At 44.1% G+C, this 26,428-nt stretch overlaps 4 protein-coding genes across 12 annotated transcripts; all 4 read right to left on the bottom strand.

Moving 5' to 3' along the window:
- Window positions 1-612: 612 nt before the first annotated feature.
- Window positions 613-5,722, bottom strand: LOC115490547 (arylamine N-acetyltransferase, pineal gland isozyme NAT-10). The gene is made up of 2 exons (XM_030282612.4): window positions 4,715-5,722; window positions 613-2,789 (listed from the first exon to the last, which is right to left on the bottom strand). The coding sequence occupies exon 2, from the start codon at window positions 2,782-2,784 to the stop codon at window positions 1,912-1,914; it is 873 nt and encodes a 290-aa protein (XP_030138472.4). The 5' UTR covers window positions 2,785-2,789; window positions 4,715-5,722; the 3' UTR covers window positions 613-1,911.
- Window positions 5,723-6,324: 602 nt separating this feature from the next.
- On the bottom strand, window positions 6,325-23,146 carry LOC140680217 (arylamine N-acetyltransferase, liver isozyme-like). 7 transcript variants are annotated; one of them, XM_072934554.1, is made up of 3 exons: window positions 15,770-15,846; window positions 9,018-9,106; window positions 6,325-7,406 (listed from the first exon to the last, which is right to left on the bottom strand). In XM_072934554.1, the coding sequence occupies exon 3, from the start codon at window positions 7,399-7,401 to the stop codon at window positions 6,511-6,513; it is 891 nt and encodes a 296-aa protein (XP_072790655.1). In that variant the 5' UTR covers window positions 7,402-7,406; window positions 9,018-9,106; window positions 15,770-15,846; the 3' UTR covers window positions 6,325-6,510. The 7 variants fall into 7 exon arrangements, with proteins under 7 accessions (XP_072790655.1, XP_072790656.1, XP_072790654.1 ...); XM_072934555.1 differs by lacking the exon at window positions 15,770-15,846 and adding an exon at window positions 10,131-11,764; XM_072934553.1 differs by lacking the exons at window positions 9,018-9,106; window positions 15,770-15,846 and adding an exon at window positions 23,009-23,146.
- On the bottom strand, window positions 11,909-15,906 carry LOC100218405 (arylamine N-acetyltransferase, pineal gland isozyme NAT-3). Of its 2 annotated transcripts, none has more exons than XM_004175178.6 (2): window positions 15,770-15,906; window positions 11,909-13,945 (listed from the first exon to the last, which is right to left on the bottom strand). In XM_004175178.6, exon 2 carries the CDS (start codon window positions 13,936-13,938, stop codon window positions 13,072-13,074), a length of 867 nt encoding a protein of 288 aa, XP_004175226.5. In that variant the 5' UTR covers window positions 13,939-13,945; window positions 15,770-15,906; the 3' UTR covers window positions 11,909-13,071. The 2 variants fall into 2 exon arrangements, with proteins under 2 accessions (XP_004175226.5, XP_041574440.2); XM_041718506.2 differs by lacking the exon at window positions 15,770-15,906 and adding an exon at window positions 15,489-15,763.
- On the bottom strand, window positions 19,286-23,146 carry LOC100222183 (arylamine N-acetyltransferase, pineal gland isozyme NAT-3). 2 transcript variants are annotated; one of them, XM_072934550.1, is made up of 3 exons: window positions 23,009-23,099; window positions 22,728-22,803; window positions 19,286-21,193 (listed from the first exon to the last, which is right to left on the bottom strand). In XM_072934550.1, exon 3 carries the CDS (start codon window positions 21,184-21,186, stop codon window positions 20,314-20,316), a length of 873 nt encoding a protein of 290 aa, XP_072790651.1. In that variant the 5' UTR covers window positions 21,187-21,193; window positions 22,728-22,803; window positions 23,009-23,099; the 3' UTR covers window positions 19,286-20,313. The 2 variants fall into 2 exon arrangements, with proteins under 2 accessions (XP_072790651.1, XP_004175228.5); XM_004175180.6 differs by lacking the exon at window positions 22,728-22,803 and having other exon boundaries at window positions 23,009-23,146.
- Window positions 23,147-26,428: the final 3,282 nt, after the last annotated feature.

Genomic DNA, 26,428 nt, shown 5'->3' with positions numbered 1-26,428 from the left:
GTGTACCCAGGCCACGAGCTGCCACCACAGCCGGTCACACAAAGAGCTGGCACACACCAGAATAAAACCAGAGCTGCTGGCTGCCAAGCCAGGCACCTCCCGGGCCTCCTCTTCAGTGAGCATCTTCCTCAGCCTATGACCTCTTCATCCTACAAACCTGTAGGAACTCACCATCTCCAACACTGCTGCATTTGTTCAATATTGGCCTGTGTAGGTCAAGAAGTGTCAGGTAACAGGTTCCAAGGAACAGGTAACAAGTGACTGAATGTCAGGAAATGGCCTCCAATTATGCCAGGGAAGATTTTGATTAGATACTAGGAAAATGTTTTCACAGGGTTGGAAAGGACTGGAAGACTGCCAAGGACAGTGATGGAGTCACCATCCCTGGAAGTGGCACCTGAGGACAGAGTTTAATGGTGAACATGGTTGTGATGTTGGGCTGATTGTTGAACTGGATGATCTTAAAGGGCTTTTCCAACCTCAGTGATCCTGTGATCCTAAGAAGTTTGAGGTGGGAGGGTTGGCCAACAGATCAGCATGAGTGAGCAACCCTCACAGATGGGGTGTGTAGGAGTCAGTGCTGCTGGGGACAGCTGTACCTGAAACAACGCATAATGTCTTTATTTTCCTTTTATTTATTTTCAGGTATACACTTGCAGCATTTCTGAGATTAATGATCAGATGATGTCTTTGAGCAAAAAGACTGTGGGAGGAATCAACATTTGACTGATACTCAGGCTTATTACAGACTGGGGAGAAGAGTGTTTTTCAGTGTTTCTGCTATTTTTTGATGCATTTAAGAATGTTTCTCATTTCTTAGTGGTTTCCTTGGCTGGGCTTTTTCAGAGAAGCATGGTAGGAGGAACAACATTTTCCGGAAAATGGGGAAACACAATTGTGAAAAAATAAAAGGTTTCCTTTAGATTTGGCTGGCTCCTTGGGTTGTTTTTTCACTTTGATACAGATGAACAGACACTAATAGCACTAAAGCTCTTGTGCTAAGTGGTACCCATTCAGGACAGCCATATTGACACTCATGTTTGCAGAACAAAATTAAGGGTATAGTGGGCTTAGCTTCATATACAAATATAATGCAGTCCTAAAAGTACAGAATTTCCACCCCTTTTGTGACAAAAATAAATCTAAGCCACCTGTGACATTTAGGTACCAGTCACAGTTTATAGGAGGATTATATCTCAGAAACAAAGCTTAGTAGTTATGTCCTTAGAGCCCATCAGCCACAATACCACTGCAATATATAAATTTTCTTCACCAGAAGAATAGCTTCACACCAAAAATTACTTGGGGCAGTTTACTGCAGTAATGACTGGAGGGATGCACATGCTGATGATTTTCATTTTGTACTATGGTTTGTCTAAGGATGATGGTGAAAGAATTATGCCTCCTAATGCTCCTTTCCAATATGTCAATGTTTTACTCATATTAAAGGAAGAGGAATGAGATGAGCTGTGAGTGGTTGGATCTTATGAAAAATGAAGTTTTAAATGTGTACTTCATTGTCTAAATGCTCACAGATTACTTGTCTCCCTATAATAACCTTAGAAAATGTGTTGGCAGCTTATCACAATTAATAATCCATACTCATGTGCTACAGGCAGTCCAAAATTCCACAGACATAGTTTTTACCCAAGCTTATAAACAGATTCAAATCAAATCCTACATTTGTGCCAAAAATTCAACAACAGTCATCTCCCAGCAAATAATTTTACCTAACCGACTCAAGAGTCTTAAATTCCTGATTTTTTCCAAAGTGAAATTCACATTAATCTCATACTAATGTATATGTCCTTCAGTCACCTGCAAAAGAATCCCATAACCTTGCAGTAGGGATTGCACAGACAGTGGAAGCTGCCGTACACACACAGCATTACTGTAGGTTTTCCTGGCCATTTAGATTGTGTAAGATCCTTTAACATTAACGGGGACAAGTTTTCTCTCTAGGGTGATGTTAAATTTCTCTTTGAGGGTTTTTTCCACCTCTTCATCTTCAAGAGTTACAAATTCCACCAGATCCATGTTTTCCTTGTAGTTGTACGTGGTCTCAGTGAGTGTCCACCCAATTAGCGCTCGGAATCCATCGGTTGTCTGGAGGGTGCAGATGGATTTCTTTGTGAAGAGGGAATCTGGAGAGGTCTGGAGGTATGTGCACTGAAAGCTGAAATCTTCCACTGTCCGTGGCTCAAGGCTGAACATATAAACTTTGCGACACTCTTTTTTCTCCAGCAGGTCAGAGTTGGAGAAGCTCTGATTTGGGATGTATTGTTTCCGTCTCATTTTCTCCAGGTACCAGACACCGTTTTTCTCCGTGAAGCGGAAGACGCCGGGAGCCTGGGGCTGGTCTTTCCCTGACACGAGCTCCATGGGCTGCCACATCTGGTAGGACACCCCGAAGCCTCCATCAACAACGTAGGCTTTGCCATCGATGACAACCTTTACCACCAGGTGGGTCATGAGGGTGGCGTAGGCGTTCTGGTGGGGGTTGAACACGTAGGCTCCCAGGAAGCTGGTCTCATACCCCAGGCCCCTCAGCACCCAGCCCAGCAGCTGGTTGTTCTCCATGCACCAGCCACCCCGCTTCCTCCGCACAATCTTGTTATAAACATGCTCCAACTCCAAAGTAATTTTCTCCCCGCAGTGGATGCTGAGGTTTTCAAAGGGAACGGCACGGATGTGATGCTGGAATATATCGGTTAAGGTTTCCAAATCTTGTTTTTCAGTGGAGCCCTTATAGCCAGTTCTTGCAAAATACTCTTCAAGGTTCATCTCACCTGTAAAGGAAGGAATTGTGTTTTGGTTTCTTTACATCAGTGATTTATGACGCTGTGAAAAGCTGCCCTGGCTCTGCCAGCAAAGATTCTTTAATCTACTGAACCTCATCAGAACAGCTTTTAAAGGAAACAAGCATTCCTATCAAATGGTTCCCTGAGCAAAGAGCAGTGCACACGAGGGTTTGCTTTTGTCTTAGAGTCATCCCTCTGGCAAACAGCTGATGCCATTTCAGTTTCATACGAGGCGGCTGGGAGATGAGGATTTGCTGTATTTGCATTGTAACAGCAGGGTTAAGAAGAAATGTAAGATCTTGCTGGGGAGTGTGTACAAGGGTTCATGAGAAATGGTCTGAAGGCACTGCTCAGTGACAGGACTGTCACTGGGGGAGGCAGTGTCATCTGCTAGTGGGAGGGAGGACGTTCTGAGCCAGGATTCACGTTCTTTCCATGAGTCTGCCACTGATGGACGTGACAGTAAATGAATTCGCTCATTCAGTACACGTTGGTCTTCCACCACTTACAACAAGTTAACATGAAAAGTAAAGTAACAAGCTTTATTCAGATAATTATAACTGAAAAAACTCTGACTTTTGAAAGAGTCACAGACCACTGAGTCTTGTGTCTGTTCAGAGTGTTGTAGAAACTCATTTTGGTGTTGGAATAATGGATCTGAATGGAGGGAAGTGAGTGGCCTAAAAGACACAGAGTACACCTCCATTCCCTCCTGTGCCCTGTGTCTCACAGACCACCCTGAAAATGAACAGGGGCTGCTTTACTTTTTCTCATCTCCAGCTTTCTCAAAACTCATCAATCCTTTAACTCAGCAGTGAACTATTGAATGTTTACTGCAAACTAGAATTTCTCGAGATGATTCTCAGTGGCAGATTCATGCTGTGCATATTCATGGTGTGGAAGCAGCTCTACACCATTCACTGTCCCAAGTTAATGGAGAGCACCAGCAAAAACTACACATTACCTGCTACAGAGAGGAATTTAGCTTCCAGTGATGTGCTTATTGTTGGAGGATATGTTCAAGGTAGTCTTTATTAACTGTAACATAAAAGTCATGGCACTTTTGATTTACAGAATCTGAGTATATCTGATTCTGTCACTCTGACTGTGAATGCTAAATAGATCACACCAGTATAAAGCTGGTTCTCAAGTTTGTGTTATTTGTTTCTTTCTGCAGCTCCATAATATGCTTGATCAGCACTAGATCTGGACTGCAGGAGATGAAAGCCACTGTTCTTTTGAAATGTGAACAGACCAGATAAAAAGGCAGGTACTGAAAAGGTTGTCCCACAAATGTGGTTATGATTTATGTAGAAAAAAACATCAGCAGAAGAATATTAAAGGTGCAAATGAAGATGTTCATACAAAACTATTCCTTACACAGTATCAGCAATTCCACTTTTGAAAATGTGTTATCTTCTTTATCCTAATACATCAGCACATGGACTTCTGAGTTGCACAACCCCGAGTCTGTAATTTCTTTAAGTTCTTTTTAAAGAGCTGTAATCTTATTCCCTTAAAGCAGAGTCTATTGATTATTAGACTGAACTTTTGCTTCCTTTGCACTTGCAATACTTTTAAATAAATTTAAGTATCTAAAAGCACGACTTCCAACAAGAAGTGCCAGTTCTAAATTTATATCTACTATTGTACCTAAACAAAAGAATCTATTTTATAGTGAAGTGAAGCTTCTCCTGAAGAGTGAAAGGTAGAAGAATTGAAATTGCACATCGCTGTTTTGCCCTTTAACTGCCCCTGTTTAGCAGGTGATATTTTAGCTCTATATCCACACATCTTAGAACATTTCTCCTAGAGAATGTTGCTTACATTATTGTCCATGACCTTTACCATCATAAAGAAACCAGGGTTTTGGTATCTTTCTTTGGAGGGTTTTTTTAAGAAAATAAACTTACCTCTTATGAGATCCCTTTTTATTTATTGAGGTATTCAGTTTCTGGGTAGTTTATTAGAGGGGCAGCAGTCAGTGAAGCCAGACGTGGATACAGATTGTGAAGGTTGTCTTTCTAAACTCTGCTGGCCCTCACTTCTGAATCTTAAATTCCAAGAAAGGGCAGAGTCCACCCAAAAAGAGTTCACATTTTTGGACTTCACTGATCCGTGAGCAAATTAAACTTTGTTTCTTCCTATTAGTAGATGTTTATGCCTTCCCCTAGTTAAGACCAGAATGAACTCCTTCTCTATGTAAAATAATTACAGTAGGCAGTTGCAAATGGCATTGTAACTGTTTTAAATTAAACATTGTTATTTTGCAAACCAGCACTTTGCAGTGGAGGATGTTCATCTGTGCCCTGATGGGTACACTGAGGTGCCAGGTGTTGCAGGCTCTGTGTCTCTAAGCTCCATGGATGCACAAATGACCCTTCTTCCACACAGGAACTTTTTCAAACTGTTCAAGTCCTCAGCTGTGGCAGGGAGTTACTGTGGAGCTGCCACACCTAACGAATGCCATGGCAAATATTTATTTGCATGAAGTAATAAATTTCTGCTCTAAAAACTGGCCTCCTGCATCCTCATAGCGTTTATTTAATTCTCCCCAGGTCAAGCCTGTCCCTCCTTCATTGGATGGAGGTGGAATATCAGAGGAGGCCTCTGGGAAAGGCAAAGAGCACATCAGACTGCACCTGGGGAAATACCTGAGTTTTAGGAACATCAGGTGCCCAGTAGGTCTGTGTGGTTGTCTAAAACAAGAATCAAAGTCTTTTTTTCTTGGCTGATGTTCTTCTGTAACCTTCTTTCAAGGCAATCCTGTACAATACCACAGGTATCATCAGGGAAAAGGCTCCTGTGTTACAGATATCTTGTGTGAAACCACACTGGTGGCATGTCCTCACTTCGCAGGGCTTTCTTTTGCATCCACACATTTTAAGGTAGCCTTTGTGCAGAATACTGTTTGTAACAAATACAAAGACTTTTATCTATAATATTGTCATCTTCTCTTGACAGCACATGAAGGTCCCAAAAGTTTAGATTATAGTTTGCAAAGATTGATCTAACTTTTTTCCTAGTTTTGATACCAAAAGCCTTATTTTCAAGAGCTGTTGAATCATCTCATCTTCTACAGATTTTATTTTGAATTCAGAGACACAGATAAATCAGACTCAGAAAAAGTGGGTACTCAAAATTAGAGAGATTTTGGGGGGTTTAGGTACCCTTGGATAAATATCTTACTTTAAGTTTATTTCTGAAAAGGGAACTGGGCTTAAGTCTTTCAACTTTTTATAAGCTAATCAGCACCTAATGGTGGCTTGTTTTGAGAAAGTCTTAAACCTTTCTTTTTTTCTACATCATTTAAAAGCCAAATTCAGCTCAACTGAAGTGAATAATTTGTAAAAGTCACTGAGAAGCTTGGAAATAATGCCAAAAAAAGTTAGAAGTCTTTTGTGCAAAATGGTAACAAAGCCTCTCCTTCTGCATAATTTTGGTCTCATTTGCCACAAAATATATCTGCAATAAGAGTCAAAAACCAATTTCCATATGAGTAAAACAGAGCTCGTAACATGTCTTGGTTTCTAAAGAAGGAGAAGTTTAATAAAAAATATGCAATCAATATATGCAGTTAATTAGCAGTATGCTAGAATTTACCAAGCTTTGTGACTAGCTCGAGTTAAAAATGAGATTATTGTAATTAATGTTAATTTTAGAATTTTCCTCTTGGCTATTTAAAGATCCACCTAGCACATTGTTACAATTAGATCTTATCCACTAAATTAGGTGGCAAGCCACGAACATTTACTGGTACAAGTTTGTTCTCCAGTACTATATTGAATTTATCTTTCAGTGTCTTCTCAACCTCTTCATCTGTAAGGGTTGTGATGTTCACCAGGTCCATGTCCTCTGTGTAGTTATACTTCATCTCAGTGAGGGTCCATCCAACTAAGGCAAGGACCCCACTGGTGGTTTGGAGACTGCAGATTGACTTCTTCCGAAGGATATTATCTGGAGACACTTGGAGGTATGCATTTAGCTCCTGGAAGTCATCTATATGCCGTGGCTCGAGAGTAAATCTATATATTTTTCGAATATTCCCCAGTTCTGGAGTATGAGGGAAGTCATTCTTGCTGTGCTCAGGAATATAATGCTTCCTTTTGACTTTCTCAAAGTACCAGGTGCCGTCGTCTTCCATGAAGTGGAAAATGCCGGGAACCTGGGGCTGGTCCTTCCCAGAAATCAGCATCAGTGGCTGCCACATCTGGTAGGCACCACCAAACCCAGCATCTGCTATGTAGGACTCTCCCTTGATCACCACCTTCAGCAGGATATGGTTTATCTGAGCAGTGTATCCCTTCTCTGCTGGGTCATAGCTGTTTGCACCCAGAATACAGACGTCATACCCTAATTCTTGCAAGGCCCAGAAGAGGAGGTGGGTGGTTTCCAGGCACCATCCACCACGTTTCTTTCTCACAATCTTATTGTAAGTAGACTGCAAATCCAGTTCGATGGCCTCCCCGCAGTGCATGCTGAGGTTCTCGAAAGGAATGCTCTGGATGTGATGCTGGAAGATGGCTGTCAGGGTTTGCAAGTCTGCATCCTTATGGGGCTTGTTGTAAGATATTCTTCCAAAATACTCCTGAATGTTCATTTTGCCTGTGTGAGCAGAAAAGTAGCCAGTTACTGCTGTGCAGCTGTCAAGGGGTTCCCTCCTGTTTCTGTAGCACAGGTTAACCAGCCTGCAAATGTAGTCTGGGCCATTTTATTGAGGATCTAAAATAATTTTAAGTATTTCTTTAAAAAGAGACAGGGACAGGAGCAGGTGGCAGTAATGCTCTCCCTCTCTCAGGGGCTGCCTTCAAACCAGGAAGATGTTTTTCCTATGAGTAGACACAGCACATGCCATAACAGAATCCCTGGCCACAGAGGAGGATCCCACATGACAAATTTTTTCAAAAATCACGAAAAGCTGCCACACCATACCAGCATAAAAGTCACAGCAAGCTCTTACTGTTTCTTTTTCTGCACCAGATAAGCAATTCTTTCTTTGTCCCACAGGTAATTTAACTGGGAGGTTTTGCATTCATGGATTCAGTTAACTGGGATTAACATCTCAGTGTGTCACCATTTCAGACAGGTTTCCATGTGAAGTAGATCATTGTTTTCTTAATCTCTTAAAATTCCCTGAGGAGTTTAGACAGGGCTTTCACTGCGAAAGGAAGGGACTTCAATTTTTCTAACCTAAGGATCAAAGGAATTGATCTAAAAGTACATACTAGGCAAGTCATAATCTTTTAGTTTCTTTGACCATCTTTTACAAACTAAAGGCTTTAGTTTCAGATCAAATTGTTGGAAATATTTTCCAGTTTTCTGTCTGTGTCTCTGATCCCCTTTCATTAGCAGAAAGACACTCATTGGCACTGATTGTGTGGCCAAGATACAAATGGTTCCCTGTAAGACTTTTAATTCAGTGACTCATCTTCTCTCTGCAAGGATTTATTTTGCCCTTAGTTTAGATTTAATTTGGCTTTTTTCCTTGCAAGGATATTTGTTGTTCAGAACAATTCACAATCTGTTAAGGGCTATGTTAATTTCCAGAAAGTCTGAGGATTTCTTACTTCAACTGGTTGAATGTTCCCTGGGAGGATTTTCCAAAAATCCTTTGATATGGGTGAGATGGGACAAACTCCCTTCCACTGAATATTCTCAGCTTTGGTCCATCTGTTTCCCCCCAGCAGTTTGACCCCATGTCTATGCCAAAAGCTTGTGAAAATCTCACATCAAATCCATAGGTGGAAGTGCCCCCACCTGAGCACATGAGCACATCCAGTGGCGTAATCTCTAGACTTTAACCCCAATCTTGATGCCAGCAGCACAACTCACATGACTTGGTTGTATTGTTCCTGATCTGCACTAGTACCAACATTCAGACTGGATAATACAAACCCACAGGAAAATGTGATAGAGGATCATCCCAATAAGGGAATAAGAAATAAACATTATCACTTCAAAAGGACCCAAAGAGTCTACATGAAAAAACAGTACTGTCTCTTTGATACTGCATTTTATTATTTTTTACATCCCTTTTTTAGGACAAGGGCACTAATCTCTGGTAGGATCTCCTTGGAAACACTTGTAAAAGCCATTTCCTTCCCAACACACAGCACACGTGTTCACTGGCAGGCTCATCCTGTGGTCTTCTGCCTCATTTTTGTTTCTATTCCCACTTTCAGCAATTTTTACATAGGAAGATAGAAACATCTTTACCCCATGAGAGTGTGCAGCTGAATGTCTGTGACCAGCAGGAGTCCAGAGGAATGCATCAGCCTGGTGGGTCTGACATGCTTGGAATTTGCCTTCAAGAAAAACAGATCAGTCCCTCCCCTGGGTCAGCAGCAGAAGGCCTGATGCCCCCCTGTAACCCATCTCCTGGGTCTGGGTGTCCCCATTACATGGGGAAAGCACAGGATGAAACCACCTCCCCTCATCCAGCCATGCAGAGCCTCCATGGGGCACTGGCAACCGGGCATTGGGAAATTCCCTGTCCATGCCTCAGTTTCCTCAGCTGCCCCTTCTCTGACCTCATCAATTTAAAATCTGCTTCAGAGACAGCCTTGTGGTGGCTGACAAAATGTGCTCTGATCTCAACGAATACTTAAAGAGGTTTAAGTATAATAAAGCTGCACTACAACATCACTGACATTAGGGAGCATCCACAGAAATCAGCATTTACTCCCTCGCCTCTCTGGAGGAAGATTTTTCCTTGGCACAGCCATTCCTGCTCTGAGAGCTGCTGCAGCAGTGAGCAAACCCTCTCCCAAGGGACGGTCTGCATTCCCAAACTGCACAGCCAAATATCCCGAGCCTCAGTACAGATCTCAGCCTTGGTTGCTTCTGCCCCTGCAGCAGCTGAGCTTAGCTCAGTGTTCCTGCAGCTTCGAGGGCAGTGGGATTCAGATGTTAGTTCTGCCTGTCTGTTCACAGTCCCTCGGGATCGCTGGGTCCTTGGGTAATTAGGCTGAATATTAGGATCAGTTCTTCTTAGCTAAAAATCACAAGAGACTTCCAAGGCTGGATCCTCTTGCACATGCCTACACTGTTTGTTTAATTCCAAATTGCACTGTGAGTCAATAGCTGCATTTTTCATACACTCTGGCTCAAAAGAAAGGGTTAGTTTAACTCTCAAACACTGGATGTTGCATTTGGAAAACACCCTTGCAATGCTCACTCACCATCACCCTGGGGTGCCTGTAGTTTGTGCTTTGCTAATACTCCTGCAGTGCTGTGCACAGGGTGTGCAGGCTCACAGGGGTGGGCTTTCCCAGCGGGGCTGACCCAAAACTGCAGGATGAAGTTAAAGATCAGGCATGCAGAGCTTACCTCGCAGGCAGCCAGCTCAGGCTTTCCACTCTGGCCTGTTCCAAAGTTCCCAGGAAGAGCTGCACTGGCAACTGCTGCTCTTAAAGGTCCAGGCTGCCTTTAGTGCCTGTCAGGGACAGCCTTATCCTCCAGCAGAGCAGCCAAAGAGGGGAGAGAGTTTCTCCTTTAATAGTACTTTCTATTCTGATGGGTTTATTGCTTTATTTGTACTGGCATAGGTGTGGAAATCCCTGTCATGCAATTTGTTGTGTTAGGTGCTGCACAGAGAGACTGTAAATGATCCAGTCCCCAAACTGCTTACAATAATGAGGACATTTTAACCTTCCCAGTCACTGAATGACAGCTGAAGCCCTCCAGGAGTGCACAGCATGGGTATCATCAGCAACTTCTGTAAGTGGTTATAACCTAGAAACCCATCCCCAACCCTGCAGTCACCCAGGGGCTTCAGTGTCTGGGGCACCTTGCTGGGTGCTCCCATGCTAAAGCAGCAAAGCACTCGTGCAAAAACGATGCAGATTTTACATTGTTGACACTGATGTGCTCTGGATCCCTGTGGGAAGTGATTTATGATAGAGAGAGAATAATCCAGGGCAGGAAATTGCTGCTGTACTGGTGGGGATGGCAGCTCTTGAACTGATGCCACCACACTGAGCTATTCCTCGTGGCTGACACCAGCCCCACCAAGCAGCAAGGTCAGATTTGCCAAGTCAAGCAGTTCCCTAAATTCCCCTGGGTTCAAAGAAACCCTGTCCTTCGAAAGCGAAGATGCTGCTCCTGGAGAACTCTGAGCTCCCTGAGCCTGCTGTGCCTTTAAGTATTTGCCTACAAAGTTAGTGATAAGGAAAAAAAACAAACTAGACCAGACTGAAATGAAAGCCTCTTTTCTTTTCTTTCTTTTTTTTTCCTTCCATGAGCAAGTTTCTCTGCACTGCTCAGCAGTGCCCTGTGCCTCTGTGCTGAGCAGGAGGCAGAGCTCAGAGCTCCGGGCACAGCCTCCAGATGGGTCAGCAGAAGGAAAAGTGCCTTTCCCTGTTCCTGCCCTCCACACGCTGCATCTCGGGGCAAGGGGCACAATGCCCTAATCTGATCCTAAAGGTCTGGGATTTTATAGCTCTGGACTCATTCCCTAAGCCTATGGACCAGCACAAAGTGCAGAAAACACCCTGACACAGGGAGAGAGGAGTGAGCTCAGCCCTTTTCTGGTGGTTCCTATGTTTGTTCCCACAAAGGATGGACATTCGTGGCTCTGTCTGGACCTTCTCCTGCTCCACAGCTTTGCAAGACCTGCCTGGACTTTCACCTGAATCCCAATGCTTTGTCCCTGCTGTTCCCCTGAGTTTAGCTCCTTTAGCTCTCCCACTAATTTGGGGACCACAGAAAAACACAGATTAAAAACAAGCCAGATCCTGGGACAATTTCTTCTGATCATTTCTGTTGCAAGCTGCTGGTCCACAGCCACAAGAAGCCTCTCCTTCTTTTACAGCCACATTTCAATTCCTCATAGGACAAGAGGGCCTCATGTGCTATAAAGAACTAATGCACCCCTGCAGACAAGCACATGTGAATTAATTTGACTCTGGGAAGACAGGGGTTTCAGGAGCTTGCTGTGTCTCTAAGAGATACGTTCTGAACATGCAGAAAAGCAGTTTTTATTAAATCTCAACTGCTTGTTCTAGAAAGCTGCACATGCTGTATAACAAGGGAAGAAGGTTCAGTGTGTTGTTATTTTTTAAAAACCTTAGCTGGAAAATATTAGCATGTACAAACAATCAGGACAATTTCAGTGATTAACGACATTTATTTTTTCCATGGGAATACATGCTGTAATTTAAGGGGGAAAGAAGTCAGAATATTTCTAGTTCACAGTGCTTGATTTTTTTATTTAATTGTAATTCACTACTATAATGTGCTTAATTTTAAGTGCATAGTTGTAACGCCTCCAAGATTTGTACCTAAAGGAACACCAAGCATCTTCTCAAAGGGCAAAGGGGTCACATTTAAGTAGTTTCTCCTACTAGAAATTTTAGTTGTTAGGTATGTGATTGAGATTCATTGCTTCTCCTAATAATAATTTAATTAGTATCACTGCAAACACTTCCTCATTAGAACAGATATGTTTCACAAAAAGAATCTGTGCATGTGTTTGGGTTCAGCTGTAATAATGAACGTGCAATAGCACCCAGAGTCTGAGGAGAGGAAGGTGTGTTCCCAACACTCTGCTGCTGAGTGTGAGTAAACAAAATGCTCAGGAGATGCTTTCAGTTTTAAGAAATGCTGCTCCTAGTTATGGCACTGAGAGAACAGGAGCTGTGCAAAGTCTCAAACAACACAGAACTGTCACTGACATTTCTTATCCTCAGTTCTAAGTCATAAGGAATCTGTCCTCACATGGGGAGTTTACACAGGTGTGGGATGGCCTGAGTGCCATGGGAGAGGGTGTTGTGGATGTGAGAGCAAAAAGAAACTGCCTTATGGCTATGCTGGAGAAACTCAGCACAGGATGGCTTTGGTTTTTTGGCTATTACACTCCCAAAATAATATCGTATTCGTTTAAGAGGCAGGTGTGATTTTCCCAAGGAGCAGCATCAGGAAATAAAGACAAAGACATACAGCTCCATCATTCTGCCCAGCTACACTGGGTGTGTTTAGAAAAGCTTTTAAGAGATGAAAACATTAGGGAATGGGCTGAGTCTGCTTCCCACTAAGCACAAATAGAAGGATAATTATTTGATTGAGCTAGCCAGAAATTATTGGTACCCAACCTAAAATGAAATGCAGGAATAGTTGTGTAAACCCATTTGTTTTCCAGATTCAGGATAGTATCTTCTGCCTTACAATGGTGTAGTTGGAAGGAGAAAAATTAACCTTTGGATGCCTGTCAGAAAGAGAGTGAAGAATTGTCTGTAATGCCACTGAATTGAATTGTAATTCAGGCACTGAGTTAAAAAAACCTGGGGAAATCAACAGGTACAAATTTCTTGTCAAGTGTTATAGTGAATTTCTCCTTCAGTATTGTCTCTAGTTCTTCCTCTGCAAGCATTCTGATTTCCACAAGATCCATATTGTCCCGATAATTGTACTTTATCTCAGTGAGTTTCCACCCCACCAGTGTCCGGATGCCATCAGCAGTCTGCATGCTGCACATGGACTTCAACACAAACTTTGAGTCAGGTGCTGTTTGCAGGTGGACATTGCAGCCCATGAACTCCTCAATGTTTCGTGGCTGAAGGGTGAAGAGATAAATCCGATGGCAAACTTCATTTTCCACATTTGGGGAAGTCGAGGTGCTTGGGTTCAGGACCCACTGCTTCCTTTTCACTTTCTCAAGGTACCAGGTCCCATTTTCCTCCTGAAAACGAAAGATCCCAGGAGTCTGAGGCTGATCTGTCCCTGAAATCAGTTCCATGGGCTGCCACATCTGGTAGGCCATCCCAAATCCCCCATCTATAATGTAGAATTTGCCATCAAGCTCCACTTGTAGCAGCAGATGATTGATTTCATCTGGATAGGCCTTGCGCTCAGGGATATAAACTTTTGCTCCCAGAAGGATGATGTCATAGCCAAGAGTTTTCAGGACCCAAGACAGAAGGTAGTTGTTTTCCATGCACCAGCCCCCACGTTTGTTCCTCACTATCTTCTGGTAGATCACTTCCAGGTCCAGCTCAATTCTTTCTCCACAGTGGATGCTGAGGTTTTCATAAGGGACAGCTTGGATGTGGTGCTGGAATATATCTGACAAGGTAGCCAGGTCTGGCTTATTGGGGGAGCCCTGGTAAGAAATTCTGGCAAAATACTCCTTGATGTCCATGCTGCCTCTGAGAGACGGGAGGGAAAAAACAATAGGCTGTGTCAGAAGAGGTGAAAGGCTCTTCCCCATCCCTTATAATGGGGTGCTCAAAAGAGGAGCAGGATTTGACTAATATCTGTATCAAAGGCAGCTGAGCAATAGTGCTGAGAGAAGCCAAAGGGACGCTGCTGATGAGCACAAATGTTATTTTTATTTGCCTCTTTTACAGCTGTGACGAGAGGCTCCAGCTGTGCTAAGCACATTTCAGCAGAGCTCCTGCCCAGCAAAGCTACAAATCTCTGTAGGAAGGAACAAAAGCAGCAGCAGCAGCAGCAGTGATGTTTCCCTGCTAGGAATTATAGGAACTGAGACTCTCCAGATCTGAACTGCTTTGCTGGTGGCTTCAGCACAGCAGAAGCAGAAAACAAACCCTCCCACTCTTGCAGTGTGATCCAGAGCCACTTCTGCAACCAAATCTGTCCTGCCATGGTGCTTCATTCATTATTTAGGCAGCCAGGCCTGAGCTGGTCTCACCTGCTCCTGCTCTCTGTGCCAGCAGCAGCAGATGTGGCCTGGAGTGCAGAAGGGTTTTTTAGGGCAGAAAAGGCTGTGGGAGGGGTTTTGCTGCATTTGCTGTGAGCTGCCTCCCCAGTCCTGCTCATCACAGCCCTTCTCCAGCAACAGGAGGAAACCAAGGTTGGGGCCTAAACAATTTTCAGAGGCCTCACATTTTCTGAGATCATCTTTTGGAATCAGTTGCTCCTTCTGTTCATGATCTTCCCACTGCTGTGTGGCTGCCCGTGGGTGAAGGAGAAGACATTGCCCTCCTCTGGGATGGCAGAGGGCTCAGTGCAAGGCTATTTCACAAACACACGGTGGAAAGCAGCTCGAGCCTTCCCAGCCCTTGACGGAAGCAGTGGGATTTTGATGGAGCCAAGTATTCTTGTTATTCCTCCCCAGGCACTGCTAAATTTCACACATCTGTAAATATGGAGCAATGTTCTTCCCATTATTGACCCAAGGGGTCCAAAAATGCTCTCAAGTTCCTGTGTGCAACTCCCAAAGTAAAATCAAAAGAAAAATATCCAACTGTTCAACAGGATTATACTCCCAATCTGATGAAAAATGGCAAACCCAAAATTGCATGGGGATTTTGGGAGGGTACATTCAGTACATAAACAGAGAACATGAAAAATTCCCTTTTGGTGTAATAACTGGCAGAAGCAGAGGGTGCCATGATCTGGGTCCCCACATAACCTTTAGGATAGAGGCTTTACAGAACTCTGACTATTGGTCAGGGCCACTGCTGTGTCTCAGCATCCGAGCAGGCCTGAGTGATCCACGATGGGGTTAAGAGCATCAGAGTCAGGAGCTTCTCTTTGTTCAGCTTTTGGCTATCCCCAGGATTTTCCCAGAACTACAGTTCTATTGATTTCTGAAAACTTGGCATAAGCTTAGTTCTTGTTGTGTGAATTTTAAACCAGCGTCCCAGTTAATCCAGTTTTTCCTTTTTTTCTCTTCCTTTCCCTCTGCCACAGCAAGCAGAACATGTGCAGTAACTTTTTACTTACAGACAAAATGTTGGTGTGGGTTTGTCTGTCTGTCCATCTCTTGAGGGTGCTTACAGGGCTGTTTTTATGGGGGTTGCTGAAATGAGGCAGATGGCACAAATGCCCGACTTGCTTGAGGCTCACAACTGAGTAAATAAAGCAGCGTATCCACAACAGCGAGCAGCTGAGCTCCCTGCTCTGCCCTTACCCCATTTCTGCTGTGTTTTGTCCCCACACAGGTTTCACTTCCTGCTTAGAGAGTGCCCAGCTACCAAGATCCAGGGGTTAAGAAAAAGGCTTACCTGGAAAATCAGTTCCAGTGCCAGTGTGCCTCCGGGGCTTGGAGTGGTCTAGGCTAAAGCAAGTGGCATTGCTGGCTGTCCTATACTTAGCACAGACAGGCCTTCAGGACTGCTCTCCAGCTGCTCTTCCGGGGAATGTCCTTTCCCTCAACTTGCTTTTACACGCCTCTGTCAGATTGCAAAAGCAGACCAAAAAAAAAAAAAAAAAAAAAAAAGCCAGAACAGAAAACCCGGAAGGGCGGTGCCTGAGAGCAGAGCCAGCAGCAGGCTGTTACAGATACGTATAACAATATTGGCTTTTTGCAAATTTTAAATGGATTTTATATGTGTGGTGTTAAAGTAACTTTGCTACAAAGATATAGTTTTTATTTCTGATGTAAATTAAGTTTAGAACAGTGTACTGAAATAGCTGATATAAGCATGCTTGTGTTAAAATTCCTGCTTGGATTGGATAACATCCAATGAACATATGATGAGGGCACCTGCTACAGATATGCCAACTATCTGCATTCACCATGTGAAAACATTGTGGCCCAAAGCCCAAAAACTGGAGGTGGTAATAGGAACAGACTAAAACCACACCAAGGAATACGCATGCTCTAAACAGGCAGGCCCAAGGAGGAGCCACGCTAAACAGTTCTTGGAACACATAAACTGGTTTGGGAGAAAAGCTTACTATGCATAATTGTTTATGATTATGTAACAGGCCAATGCAATTAGAAATGCTATATAAATGGTGTTTCCAAACTAACTGGTGTGCTCTTGGCTGAGTGCCAGGATACACCCAGCCGTAATAACCTTTGCTCTATGGTCTTTGTCGCCTATCGTCATTTATCGAACTTTTAAACTGTTACAGGACAGTGAACCATGTTCTTCACAAGTGCAAAGCTGGCTGTTGTTAGAGCAGAGGCTGCTTCACACTTGTTTGGTGCTGTCTGCAGGGGCCTGCTCAGGCTGTCACCAAAATGTTTTTGTTTCAGTTGCTTCCTGCATGTGCTCAGGTGATGCAGATTTTTACTCCCAGACATTAGATTACTGTTTGCTTGGAAATATGGGAATGGAAAGCTTGCAGGAACTCAGCCCAAGAAGGTTTTCGCACTGTTTCTGAAGAGCAGCAAGATTTCAGCACAGCAACCTGCACCTGCAACCTCCTTAGCACAGTCTGCAGCACAGGAACTTCAGTGATGCCTTTGCTTCCTTCTCTCTGTGTGATTTCCATGTGGGTCTCATTACAGCAAATGTCATAGAATGTAAAATAAACTGGGCCAGCAGTGTGTCTCCTTTGGTCTTTGCCCACAGGAATCACCTGCAGATGCTGTTGATGGTGAAGATGCTCTTGGCACAGTGATGACTATGAAGTAATAACACATAGGGAGCTCCATCCTCTCAGAATATTTCATATTGCTTTTGTATCTCCCAATTTTGCTTGCATCTTTTCAAGTCTCATTTGTTCCCTGACATCTGTAGCTGAATCTTCCCTGTTAGCTCCCCAAGTGTAGTCCCAGTCCTTTTACATTCAGTGTCAATGCCAAGTTCCATTCAAACACTGATTTATTGAGATAATTAGCAGAGCTAATAAATCAGATGAAACTAAGATGTCTGTGATAACCCATTACACAGCTCCACTCCCATATCCAAATTTGACTCTTTATCATCTCTTCAATGGCTCGTTTGACCCCACAAGAGAAAACCCATGCCCAAGCCACAAGATGCTGAAGGGAAAGGAGAACCTGCCCTCATCAGGCTCATCTGGGCAGATCTAAATCAGTACAAAGAGAAATTCATACTCCTGTCTGGATCTTGCTGATCTTCTCCTCCCACAGACCCTCATTTTGACAGGGAGAAGCCAGAAGTCCAGCAGGCAGATCCCAGTCCTGATGGAAACCATCCTGAAATGCTGTGGATCTGTCTCTGTACAACATGTGAGGAGAGCCATCCATGCTCCTTCTCCAGAGTTATTGGGACAAATAACAATATTTATCGTTATATAGGGTGGCAAAACTGAACCCTTGCCATGTTCCCTTATGTGAACTGGCTCAGGGTCAGCTTCAGGGAACTTTGGGGTCCTTTTTAAATACAGTTGTTTTCTCACACATTCTCCCTGGTTCCTGTAGTTTGTGCTTTGCTAATACTCCTGCAGTGCTGTGCACAGGGTGTGCAGGCTCACAGGGGTGGGCTTTCCCAGCGGGGCTGACCCAAAACTGCAGGATGAAGTTAAAGATCAGGCATGCAGAGCTTACCTCGCAGGCAGCCAGCTCAGGATTTCCTCTCTGGCCTGTTCCAAAGTTCCCAGGAAGAGCTGCACTGCCAACTGCTGCTCTTAAAGGTCCAGGCTGCCTTTAGTACCTGTCAGGGACAGCCTTATCCTCCAGCAGAGCAGCCAAAGAGGGGAGAGAGTTTCTCCTTTAATTTCTGATGGTTTTAATGCTTTATTTGTACTGGCATAGGTGTAGAAATCCCTGTCATGCAATTTGTTGTGTTAGGTGCTGCACAGAGAGCCTGTAAATGATCCAGTCCCCAAACTGCTTACAATAATGAGGACATTTTAACCTTCCCAGTCACTGAATGACAGCTGAAGCCCTCCAGGAGTGCACAGCATGGGTATCATCAGCAACTTCTGTAAGTGGTTATAACCTAGAAACCCATCCTCAACCCTGCAGTCACCCAGGGGCTTCAGTGTCTGGGGCACCTTGCTGGGTGCTCCCATGCTAAAGCAGCAAAGCACTCGTGCAAAAACGATGCAGATTTTACATTGTTGACACTGATGTGCTCTGGATCCCTGTGGGAAGTGACTTATGATAGAGAGAGAATAATCCAGGGCAGGAAATTGCTGCTGTACTGGTGGGGATGGCAGCTCTTGAACTGATCCCACCACACTGAGCTATTCCTCAGTGCAGGAAACACCCTGACACAAGGAGAGAGGAGTGGGCACAGCCCTTTTCAGGTGGTTCCTATGTTTGTTCCCACAAAGGATGGACATTCTTGGCTCTGTCTGGACCTTCTCCTGCTCCACAGCTTTGCAAGACCTGCCTGGACTTTCACCTGTATCCCAATGCTTTGTCCCTGCTATCCTGCTCAGTTCAGCTCATTTAGCTCTCCAACTAACTTAGGGGAAAAACACAGATTAAAAACAAACCAGATCCTGGGACAATTTCTTCTGATAATTTCTGTTGCAAGCTGCTGGTCCACAGCCACAAGAAGCCTCTCCTTCTTTTACAGCCACATTTCAATTCCTTATAGGACAAGAGGGCCTCATGTGCTATAAAGAACTAATGCACCCCTGCAGACAAGCACATGTGAATTAATTTGACTCTGGGAAGACAGGGGTTTCAGGAGCTTGCTGTGTCTCTAAGAAATACGTTCTGAACATGCAGAAAAGCAGCTTTTATTAAATCTCAACTGCTTGTTCTAGAAAGCTGCACATGCTGTATAACAAGGGAAGAAGGTTCAGTGTGTTGTTATCTTTTTGAAAGCCTTAGTTGGAAAATATTAGCATGTACAAACAATCAGGACAACTTCAGTGATTAACGACATTTATTTTTTCCATGGGAATACATGCTGTAATTTAAGGGGGAAAGAAATCAGAATATTTCTAGTTCATAGTCCTTGATTTTTTTATTTGATTGTAATTCACTACTATAATTTGCTTAATTTTAAGTGCATAGTTGTAATGCTTCCAAGATTTGTACCTAAAGGAACACCAAGCATCTTCTCAAAGGGCAAAGGGGTCACATTTGAGTAGTTTCTCCTACTAGAAATTTTAGTTGTTAGGTATGTGATTGAGATTCATTGCTTCTCCTAATATCAATATAATTAGTACCACTGCAAACACTTCCTCAGTAGAACAGATATGTTTCACAAAAAGAATCTGTGCATGTGTTTGGGTTCAGCTGTAATAATGAACGTGCAATAGCACCCAGAGTCTGAGGAGAGGAAGGTGTGTTCCCAGCACTCTGCTGCTGAGTGTGAGCAAACAAAATGCTCAGGAGATGCTTTCAGTTTCAGAAATGCTGCTCCTAGTTATGGCACTGAGAGAACAGGAGCTGTGCAAAGTCTCAAACAACACAGAACTGTCACTGACATTTCTTATCCTCAGTTCTAAGTCATAAGGAATCTGTCCTCACATGGGGAGTTTGCACAGGTGTGGGATGGCCTGAGTGCCATGGGAGAGGGTGTTGTGGATGTGAGAGCAAAAACAGCCTTATGGCTATACTGAGAAACTCAGCATAGGATGGATTTGGTTTTTTGGCTATTACACTCCCAAAATAATATAGTATTCATTTAAGAGGCAGGTGTGATTTTCCCAAGGAGCAGCATCAGGAAATAAAGACAAAGACATACAGCTCCATCATTCTGCCCAGCTACACTTAGTGTGGTAAAAATGCTTTTAAGTGATGAAAACATTTTTCCAGATTCAGGATAGTATGTTCGCCCTTACACTGGTGTAGTTGGAAGGAGAAAGATTAACCTTTGGATGCCTGTCAGAAAGAGAGGGAAGAATTGCCTGTAATGCCACTGAATTGAATTGTAATTCAGGCAGTGAGTTAGAACAGAGAAAACTTGCTCGTATTAGCAGGTACAAATTTCTTGTTCAGTGTTATATTGAATTTCTCCTTCAGTGTTTTCTCTATTTCTTCATCTGCAAGTATTCTGATTTCCACAAGATCCATATTGTCCCGATAATTGTACTTTATCTCAGTGAGTTTCCACCCCACCAGCGCCCGGATGCCATCGCTGGTCTGCAGGCTGCAGATGGACTTGGTTACAAAGAGTGAGTCAGGTGCTGTTTGCAGGTGGACATTGCAGCCCATGAACTCCTCAATGTCTCGTGGCTGAAGGGTGAAGAGATAAACCCGACGGCAAACTTCATTTTCCACATTTGGGGAAGTCGAGGTGCTTGGGTTCAGGACCCACTGCTTCCTTTTCACTTTCTCAAGGTACCAGGTCCCATTTTCCTCCTGAAAACGAAAGATCCCAGGAGTCTGAGGCTGATCTGTCCCTGAAATCAGTTCCATTGGCTGCCACAGCTGGTAGGCCATCCCAAATCCCCCATCTATAATGTAGGATTTGCCATCAAGCTCCACTTGTAGCAGCAGATGATCCATTTCATCTGCATAGGCATCAAGCTCTGGGACATAAACTTTTGCTCCTAGAAGTGTGACGCTGTAGCCAAGAGTTTTGAAGACCCAAGACAGAAGGTAGTTGTTTTCCATGCACCAGCCCCCACGTTTGTTCCTCACTATCTTCTTGTAGGTCGCTTCCAGGTCCAGCTCAATTCTTTCTCCACAGTGGATGCTGAGGTTTTCAAAAGGGACAGCTTGGATGTGGTGCTGGAATATATCTGACAAGGTAGCCAGGTCTGGCTTATTGGGGGAGCCCTGGTAAGAAATTCTGGTAAAATACTCCTTGATGTCCATGCTGCCTCTGAGAGACGGGAGGGAAAAAACAATAGGCTGTGTCAGAAGAGGTGAAAGGCTCTTCCCCATCCCTTATAATGGGGTGCTCAAAAGAGGAGCAGGATTTGACTAATATCTGTATCAAAGGCAGCTGAGCAATAGTGCTGAGAGAAGCCAAAGGGACGCTGCTGATGAGCACAAATGTTATTTTTATTTGCTTCTTTTACAGCTGTGACGAGAGGCTCCAGCTGTGCTAAGCACATTTCAGCAGAGCTCCTGCCCAGCAAAGCTACAAATCTCTGTAGGAAGGAACAAAAGCAGCAGCAGTGATGTTTCCCTGCTAGGAATTATAGGAACTGAGACTCTCCAGATCTGAACTGCTTTGCTGGTGGCTTCAGCACAGCAGAAGCAGAAAACAAACCCTCCCACTCTTGCAGTGTGATCCAGAGCCACTTCTGCAACCAAATCTGTCCTGCCATGGTGCTTCATTCATTATTTAGGCAGCCAGGCCTGAGCTGGTCTCACCTGCTCCTGCTCTCTGTGCCAGCAGCAGCAGATGTGGCCTGGAGTGCAGAAGGGTTTTTTAGGGCAGAAAAGGCTGTGGGAGGGGTTTTGCTGCATTTGCTGTGAGCTGCCTCCCCAGTCCTGCGCATCACAGCCCTTCTCCAGCAACAGGAGGAAACCAAGGTTGGGGCCTAAACAATTTTCAGAGGCCTCACATTTTCTGAGATCATCTTTTGGAATCAGTTGCTCCTTCTGTTCATGATCTTCCCACTGCTGTGTGGCTGCCCGTGGGTGAAGGAGAAGACATTGCCCTCCTCTGGGATGGCAGAGGGCTCAGTGCAAGGCTACTTCACAAACACAGGGTGGAAAGCAGCTCGAGCCTTCCCAGCCCTTGATGGAAGCAGTGGGATTTTGATGGAGCCAAGTATTCTTGTTATTCCTCCCCAGGCACTGCTAAATTTCACACATCTGTAAATATGGAGCAATGTTCTTCCCATTATTGACCCAAGGGGTCCAAAAATGCTCTCAAGTTCCTGTGTGCAACTCCCAAAGTAAAATCAAAAGAAAAATATCCAACTGTTCAACAGGATTATATTCCCAATCTGATGAAAAATGGCAAACCCAAAATTGCATGGGGATTTTGGGAGGGTACATTCAGTACATAAACAAAGAACATGAAAAATTCCCTTTTGGTGTAATATCCTGGCAGAAGCAGAGGGTGCCATGATCTGGGTCCCCACATAACCTTTAGGATAGAGGCTTTACAGAACTCTGACTATTGGTCAGGGCCACTGCTGTGTCTCACCATCTGAGCAGGCCTGAGTGATCCACGATGGGGTTAAGAGCATCAGAGTCAGGAGCTTCTCTTTGTTCAGCTTTTGGCTATCCCCAGGATTTTCCCAGAACTACAATTCTATTGATTTCTGAAAACTTGGCATAAGCTTAGTTCTTGTTGTGTGAATTTTAAACCAGCGTCCCAGTTAATCCAGTTTTTCCTTTTTTTCTCTTCCTTCCTCTCTGCCACAGAAGCAGAACATGTGCAGTAACATTTTACTTACAGAGAAAATGCTGGTGTGGGTTTGTCTGTCTGTCCATCTCTTGAGGGTGCTTACAGGGCTGTTTTTATGAGGGTTGCTGAAATGAGGCAGATGGGACAAATGCCCGACTTGCTTGAGGCTCACAACTGAGTAAATAAAGCAGCGTATCCACAACAGCGAGCAGCTGAGCTCCCTGCTCTGCCCTTACCCCATTTCTGCTGTGTTTTGTCCCCAGACAGGTTTCACTTCCTGGTTAGAGAGCGCCCAGCTACCAAGATCCAGGGGTTAAGAAAAAGGCTTACCTGGAAAATCAGTTCCAGTGCCAGTGTGCCTCCGGGGCTTGGGGTGGTCTAGGCTAAAACAAGTGGCGTGGCTGTCCTCTGCTTAGCACAGACTGGCAGACAGGGCTTGAGGTCTGCTCTCCAGCTGCTCTTCAGGGGAATGTTCTTTCCCTCAACTTGTTTTCACACGCCTCTGTCAGATTGCAAAATCTGTAAAAAAAAAAAAGACAAACCCCGAAGGGTGGAGCGAGAGAGCTGGAGTGAGGCAGCAGAGCCGGCAGCAGTGCAAACCTGGCTCTTGTTAGAGCAGAGGCTGCTTCACAATTTCACTTGTTTGGTGCTGTCTGCAGGGGCCTGCTCAGGCTGTCACCAAAATGTTTTTGTTTCAGTTGCTTCCTGCATGTGCCCAGGTGATACAGTTTTTTACTCCCAGACATTAGATTACTGTTTGCTTGGAAATATGGGAATGGAAAGCTTGCAGGAACTCAGCCCAAGAAGGTTTTTGCACGGTTTCTGAAGAGCAGCAAGATTTCAGCACAGCAACCTGCACCTGCAACCTCCTTAGCCCAGTCTGCAGCACAGGAACTTCAGTGATGCCTTTGCTTCCTTCTCTCTGTGTGATTTCCATGTGGGTCTCATTACAGCAAATGTCATAGAATGTAAAATAAACTGGGCCAGCAGTGTGTCTCCTTTGGTCTTTGCCCACAGGAATCACCTGCAGATGCTGTTGATGGTGAAGATGCTCTTGGCACAGTGATGACTATGAAGTAATAACACATAGGGAGCTCCATCCTCTCAGAATATTTAATATTGCTTTTGTATCTCCCAATTTTGCTTGCATCTTTTCAAGTCTCATTTGTTCCCTGACATCTGTAGCTGAATCTTCCCTGTTAACTCCCCAAGTGTAGTCCCAGTCCTTTTACATTCAGTGTCAATGCCAAGTTCCATTCAAACACTGATTTATTGGGATAATTAGCAGAGCTAATAAATCAAATGAAACTAAGATGTCTGTGATAACCCATTACACAGCTCCACTCCCATATCCAAATTTGACTCTTTATCATCTCTTCAATGGCTCGTTTGACCCCACAAGAGAAAACCCATGCCCCAGCCACAAGATGCTGAAGGGAAAGGAGAACCTGCCCTCATCAGGCTCATCTGGGCAGATCCAAATCAGAACAAAGAGAAATTCATACTCCTGTCTGGATCTTGCTGATCTTCTCTTCCCACAGACCCTCATTTTGACAGGGAGAAGCCAGAAGTCCAGCAGGCAGATCCCAGTCCTGATGGAAACCATCCTGAAATGCTGTGGATCTGTCTCTGTACAACATGTGAAGGGAGCCATCCATGCTCCTTCTCCAGAGTTATTGGGACAAATAGCAATATTTATTGTTATATAGGGTGGCAAAGCTGAACCCTTTCCATGTTCCCTTATGTGAACTGGCTCAGGGTCAGCTTCAGGGAACTTTGGGGTCGTTTTTAAATACAGTTGTTTTCTGACCCAGAAGGATCAAAACCCATTCTCCCTGGTACTTTGATACTCAGCTTTTCTCAACTCCTCTCCCTAAAACCTATCTGCTATTGAGCTTTTTTTTGTCATGTCTTTCAAATTTTTATCCCAGCTCACTACCCTGCATCACTCTCCTTTTTCTTCAGGCGCATTTTACAGCCAAACCATTGAAACCACGAGCTCCCAGCCTCCCCAGGTGTGCCCGAGCCAGCACAGGGCAAAGATCAGTCAGGGAGTGCTAAAGGTTAGGAAAGGCTGGTCTTGCCAGATCAGCAGGGCTAATTCCAGGTGGGGCAATAAACTGCAATCACTCTGTGGGTAATGGCCACAACGTGCCATGAACAACCTGAACCCAAGAGCCACAAAGGGCAGAGCCCAGCTTGGGCCAGCTGGGGTGGGGAACACGACCACAGGAATGTCCTTGTTAAGGACGCTGCTGTCCACCTGGACACTGAAATGCCATTTCCCAACTTTGGCAGCAGCTGGAGCTGCCTGAGACTTTTCCAGAAGGTCCTCAATGGAATTACACTCACTTTTATATAAATTTAAACTGCTGACAGCATTAAATTTAATACTGAAATGCTTCTCTCATCCTAACTCTCCTGAGAGACCTCATCAAATATCTCTCCCTCCCTGCTTTAATGGAGCATTAGATGCTGCAATATTTGCTTGGGGAAATAAAAGCATTGGGTGCCCTATTTGAGGTAAAAGTCAAGTGTCTGCTGCCTTCTATATTCAACTCTATGGCACGCTGTATTAGAAATGAAAGTGTTATATTATATTAGTATTGTGTTATGTTATTATACAAACTATAAATATGTAAAGACAGACTCTTAATATAATAAAACAATTGAGGTGTTTTAAATTGAATTAGTCTAACATCTTAAACTATACAAGGTCAGATCCTGCTGGGCTCTGAGTTCCTGGGTAAGGAAACATTGCACATCCTGAGCCAAGTGTCTGGCTCTTGCCTTTCATTTCCAATGAAATGAATTTCCCTAATCCCATACTGGTAATAATATTCACCCCTATAAACATATTCATAGTGGCAGAACTCCCTCATGCTGGACATTCATTGTGTTCCTTATGTAATTCCAGCTCTCAAAGCTGTGGCTACATGTCTTTCTGGATTTGTGTCCTCAGCACCCACCATGTGCAGCTGGGTGTTCTCCATCCCACCAGCCAAAGGATGAGCCTGCAGCTCCAGCAGAAACTTTTCCTCATGGGACTGCAGAAGGAACCAGCTATGCTCCCATTTCTTGTCTTTTTCTCAGTGAAGAAGCGACCAAATCTTGCTTTTAGTGTTTCCTCCATCTTGATGCATCTTTCTGGGGGATGGTGAGTTATCTCCTCTGCTTATTTTACCCTGCCAAGATGAGTTTTTCTCACACAAACCAACTCTGAGGGTGTTAATGCAGACTGAGGAGACCACGTTGGTCTGCAGATCCTTCCAGCTCTGAGGGTTTCAGCATGAATCTCTTACACAGAAATGGTCACAATTCAGTTAAATTCCATTACAAGGGGAACAACTGGCTGTTCTACATGAATAGCTTTATCTCACAGAGGTTTTGAAGGAGAAATAGAACATTTTAGTAACTGTTTTGATGAAAAATGCGCCCATACATCTGCCAGTTAGGAAGATGGAGAATCTGCTTCCGTTTCACAAATAATCACACCCTAACGTGCTGCTCCTGTCTCCATCTCATGGACCACCTCTCCCAGAGATGCCATCAGTGTTGTCAAATTCTGAACATGCTGAGGAGAAAGTCCTGGAGATTGGAAAGCAGAAACCACCATTATTGTCCATCACTCATCATTGGTAGCTGCTGGGTGATTGCAGGGTCGTGCATTCTCCTGTGCAGGGACAGAAAGGCCTTATATGAAAATATAAATGTTATGTTTTGGTCTAGTCCAAAAGTCAACATAAGACA

The sequence above is a fragment of the Taeniopygia guttata genome, chromosome 11, assembly GCF_048771995.1.
Source record: "Taeniopygia guttata chromosome 11, bTaeGut7.mat, whole genome shotgun sequence".
Lineage (NCBI taxonomy): Eukaryota > Metazoa > Chordata > Aves > Passeriformes > Estrildidae > Taeniopygia > Taeniopygia guttata.
This window is presented reverse-complemented; position numbering and strand designations above follow the sequence as displayed.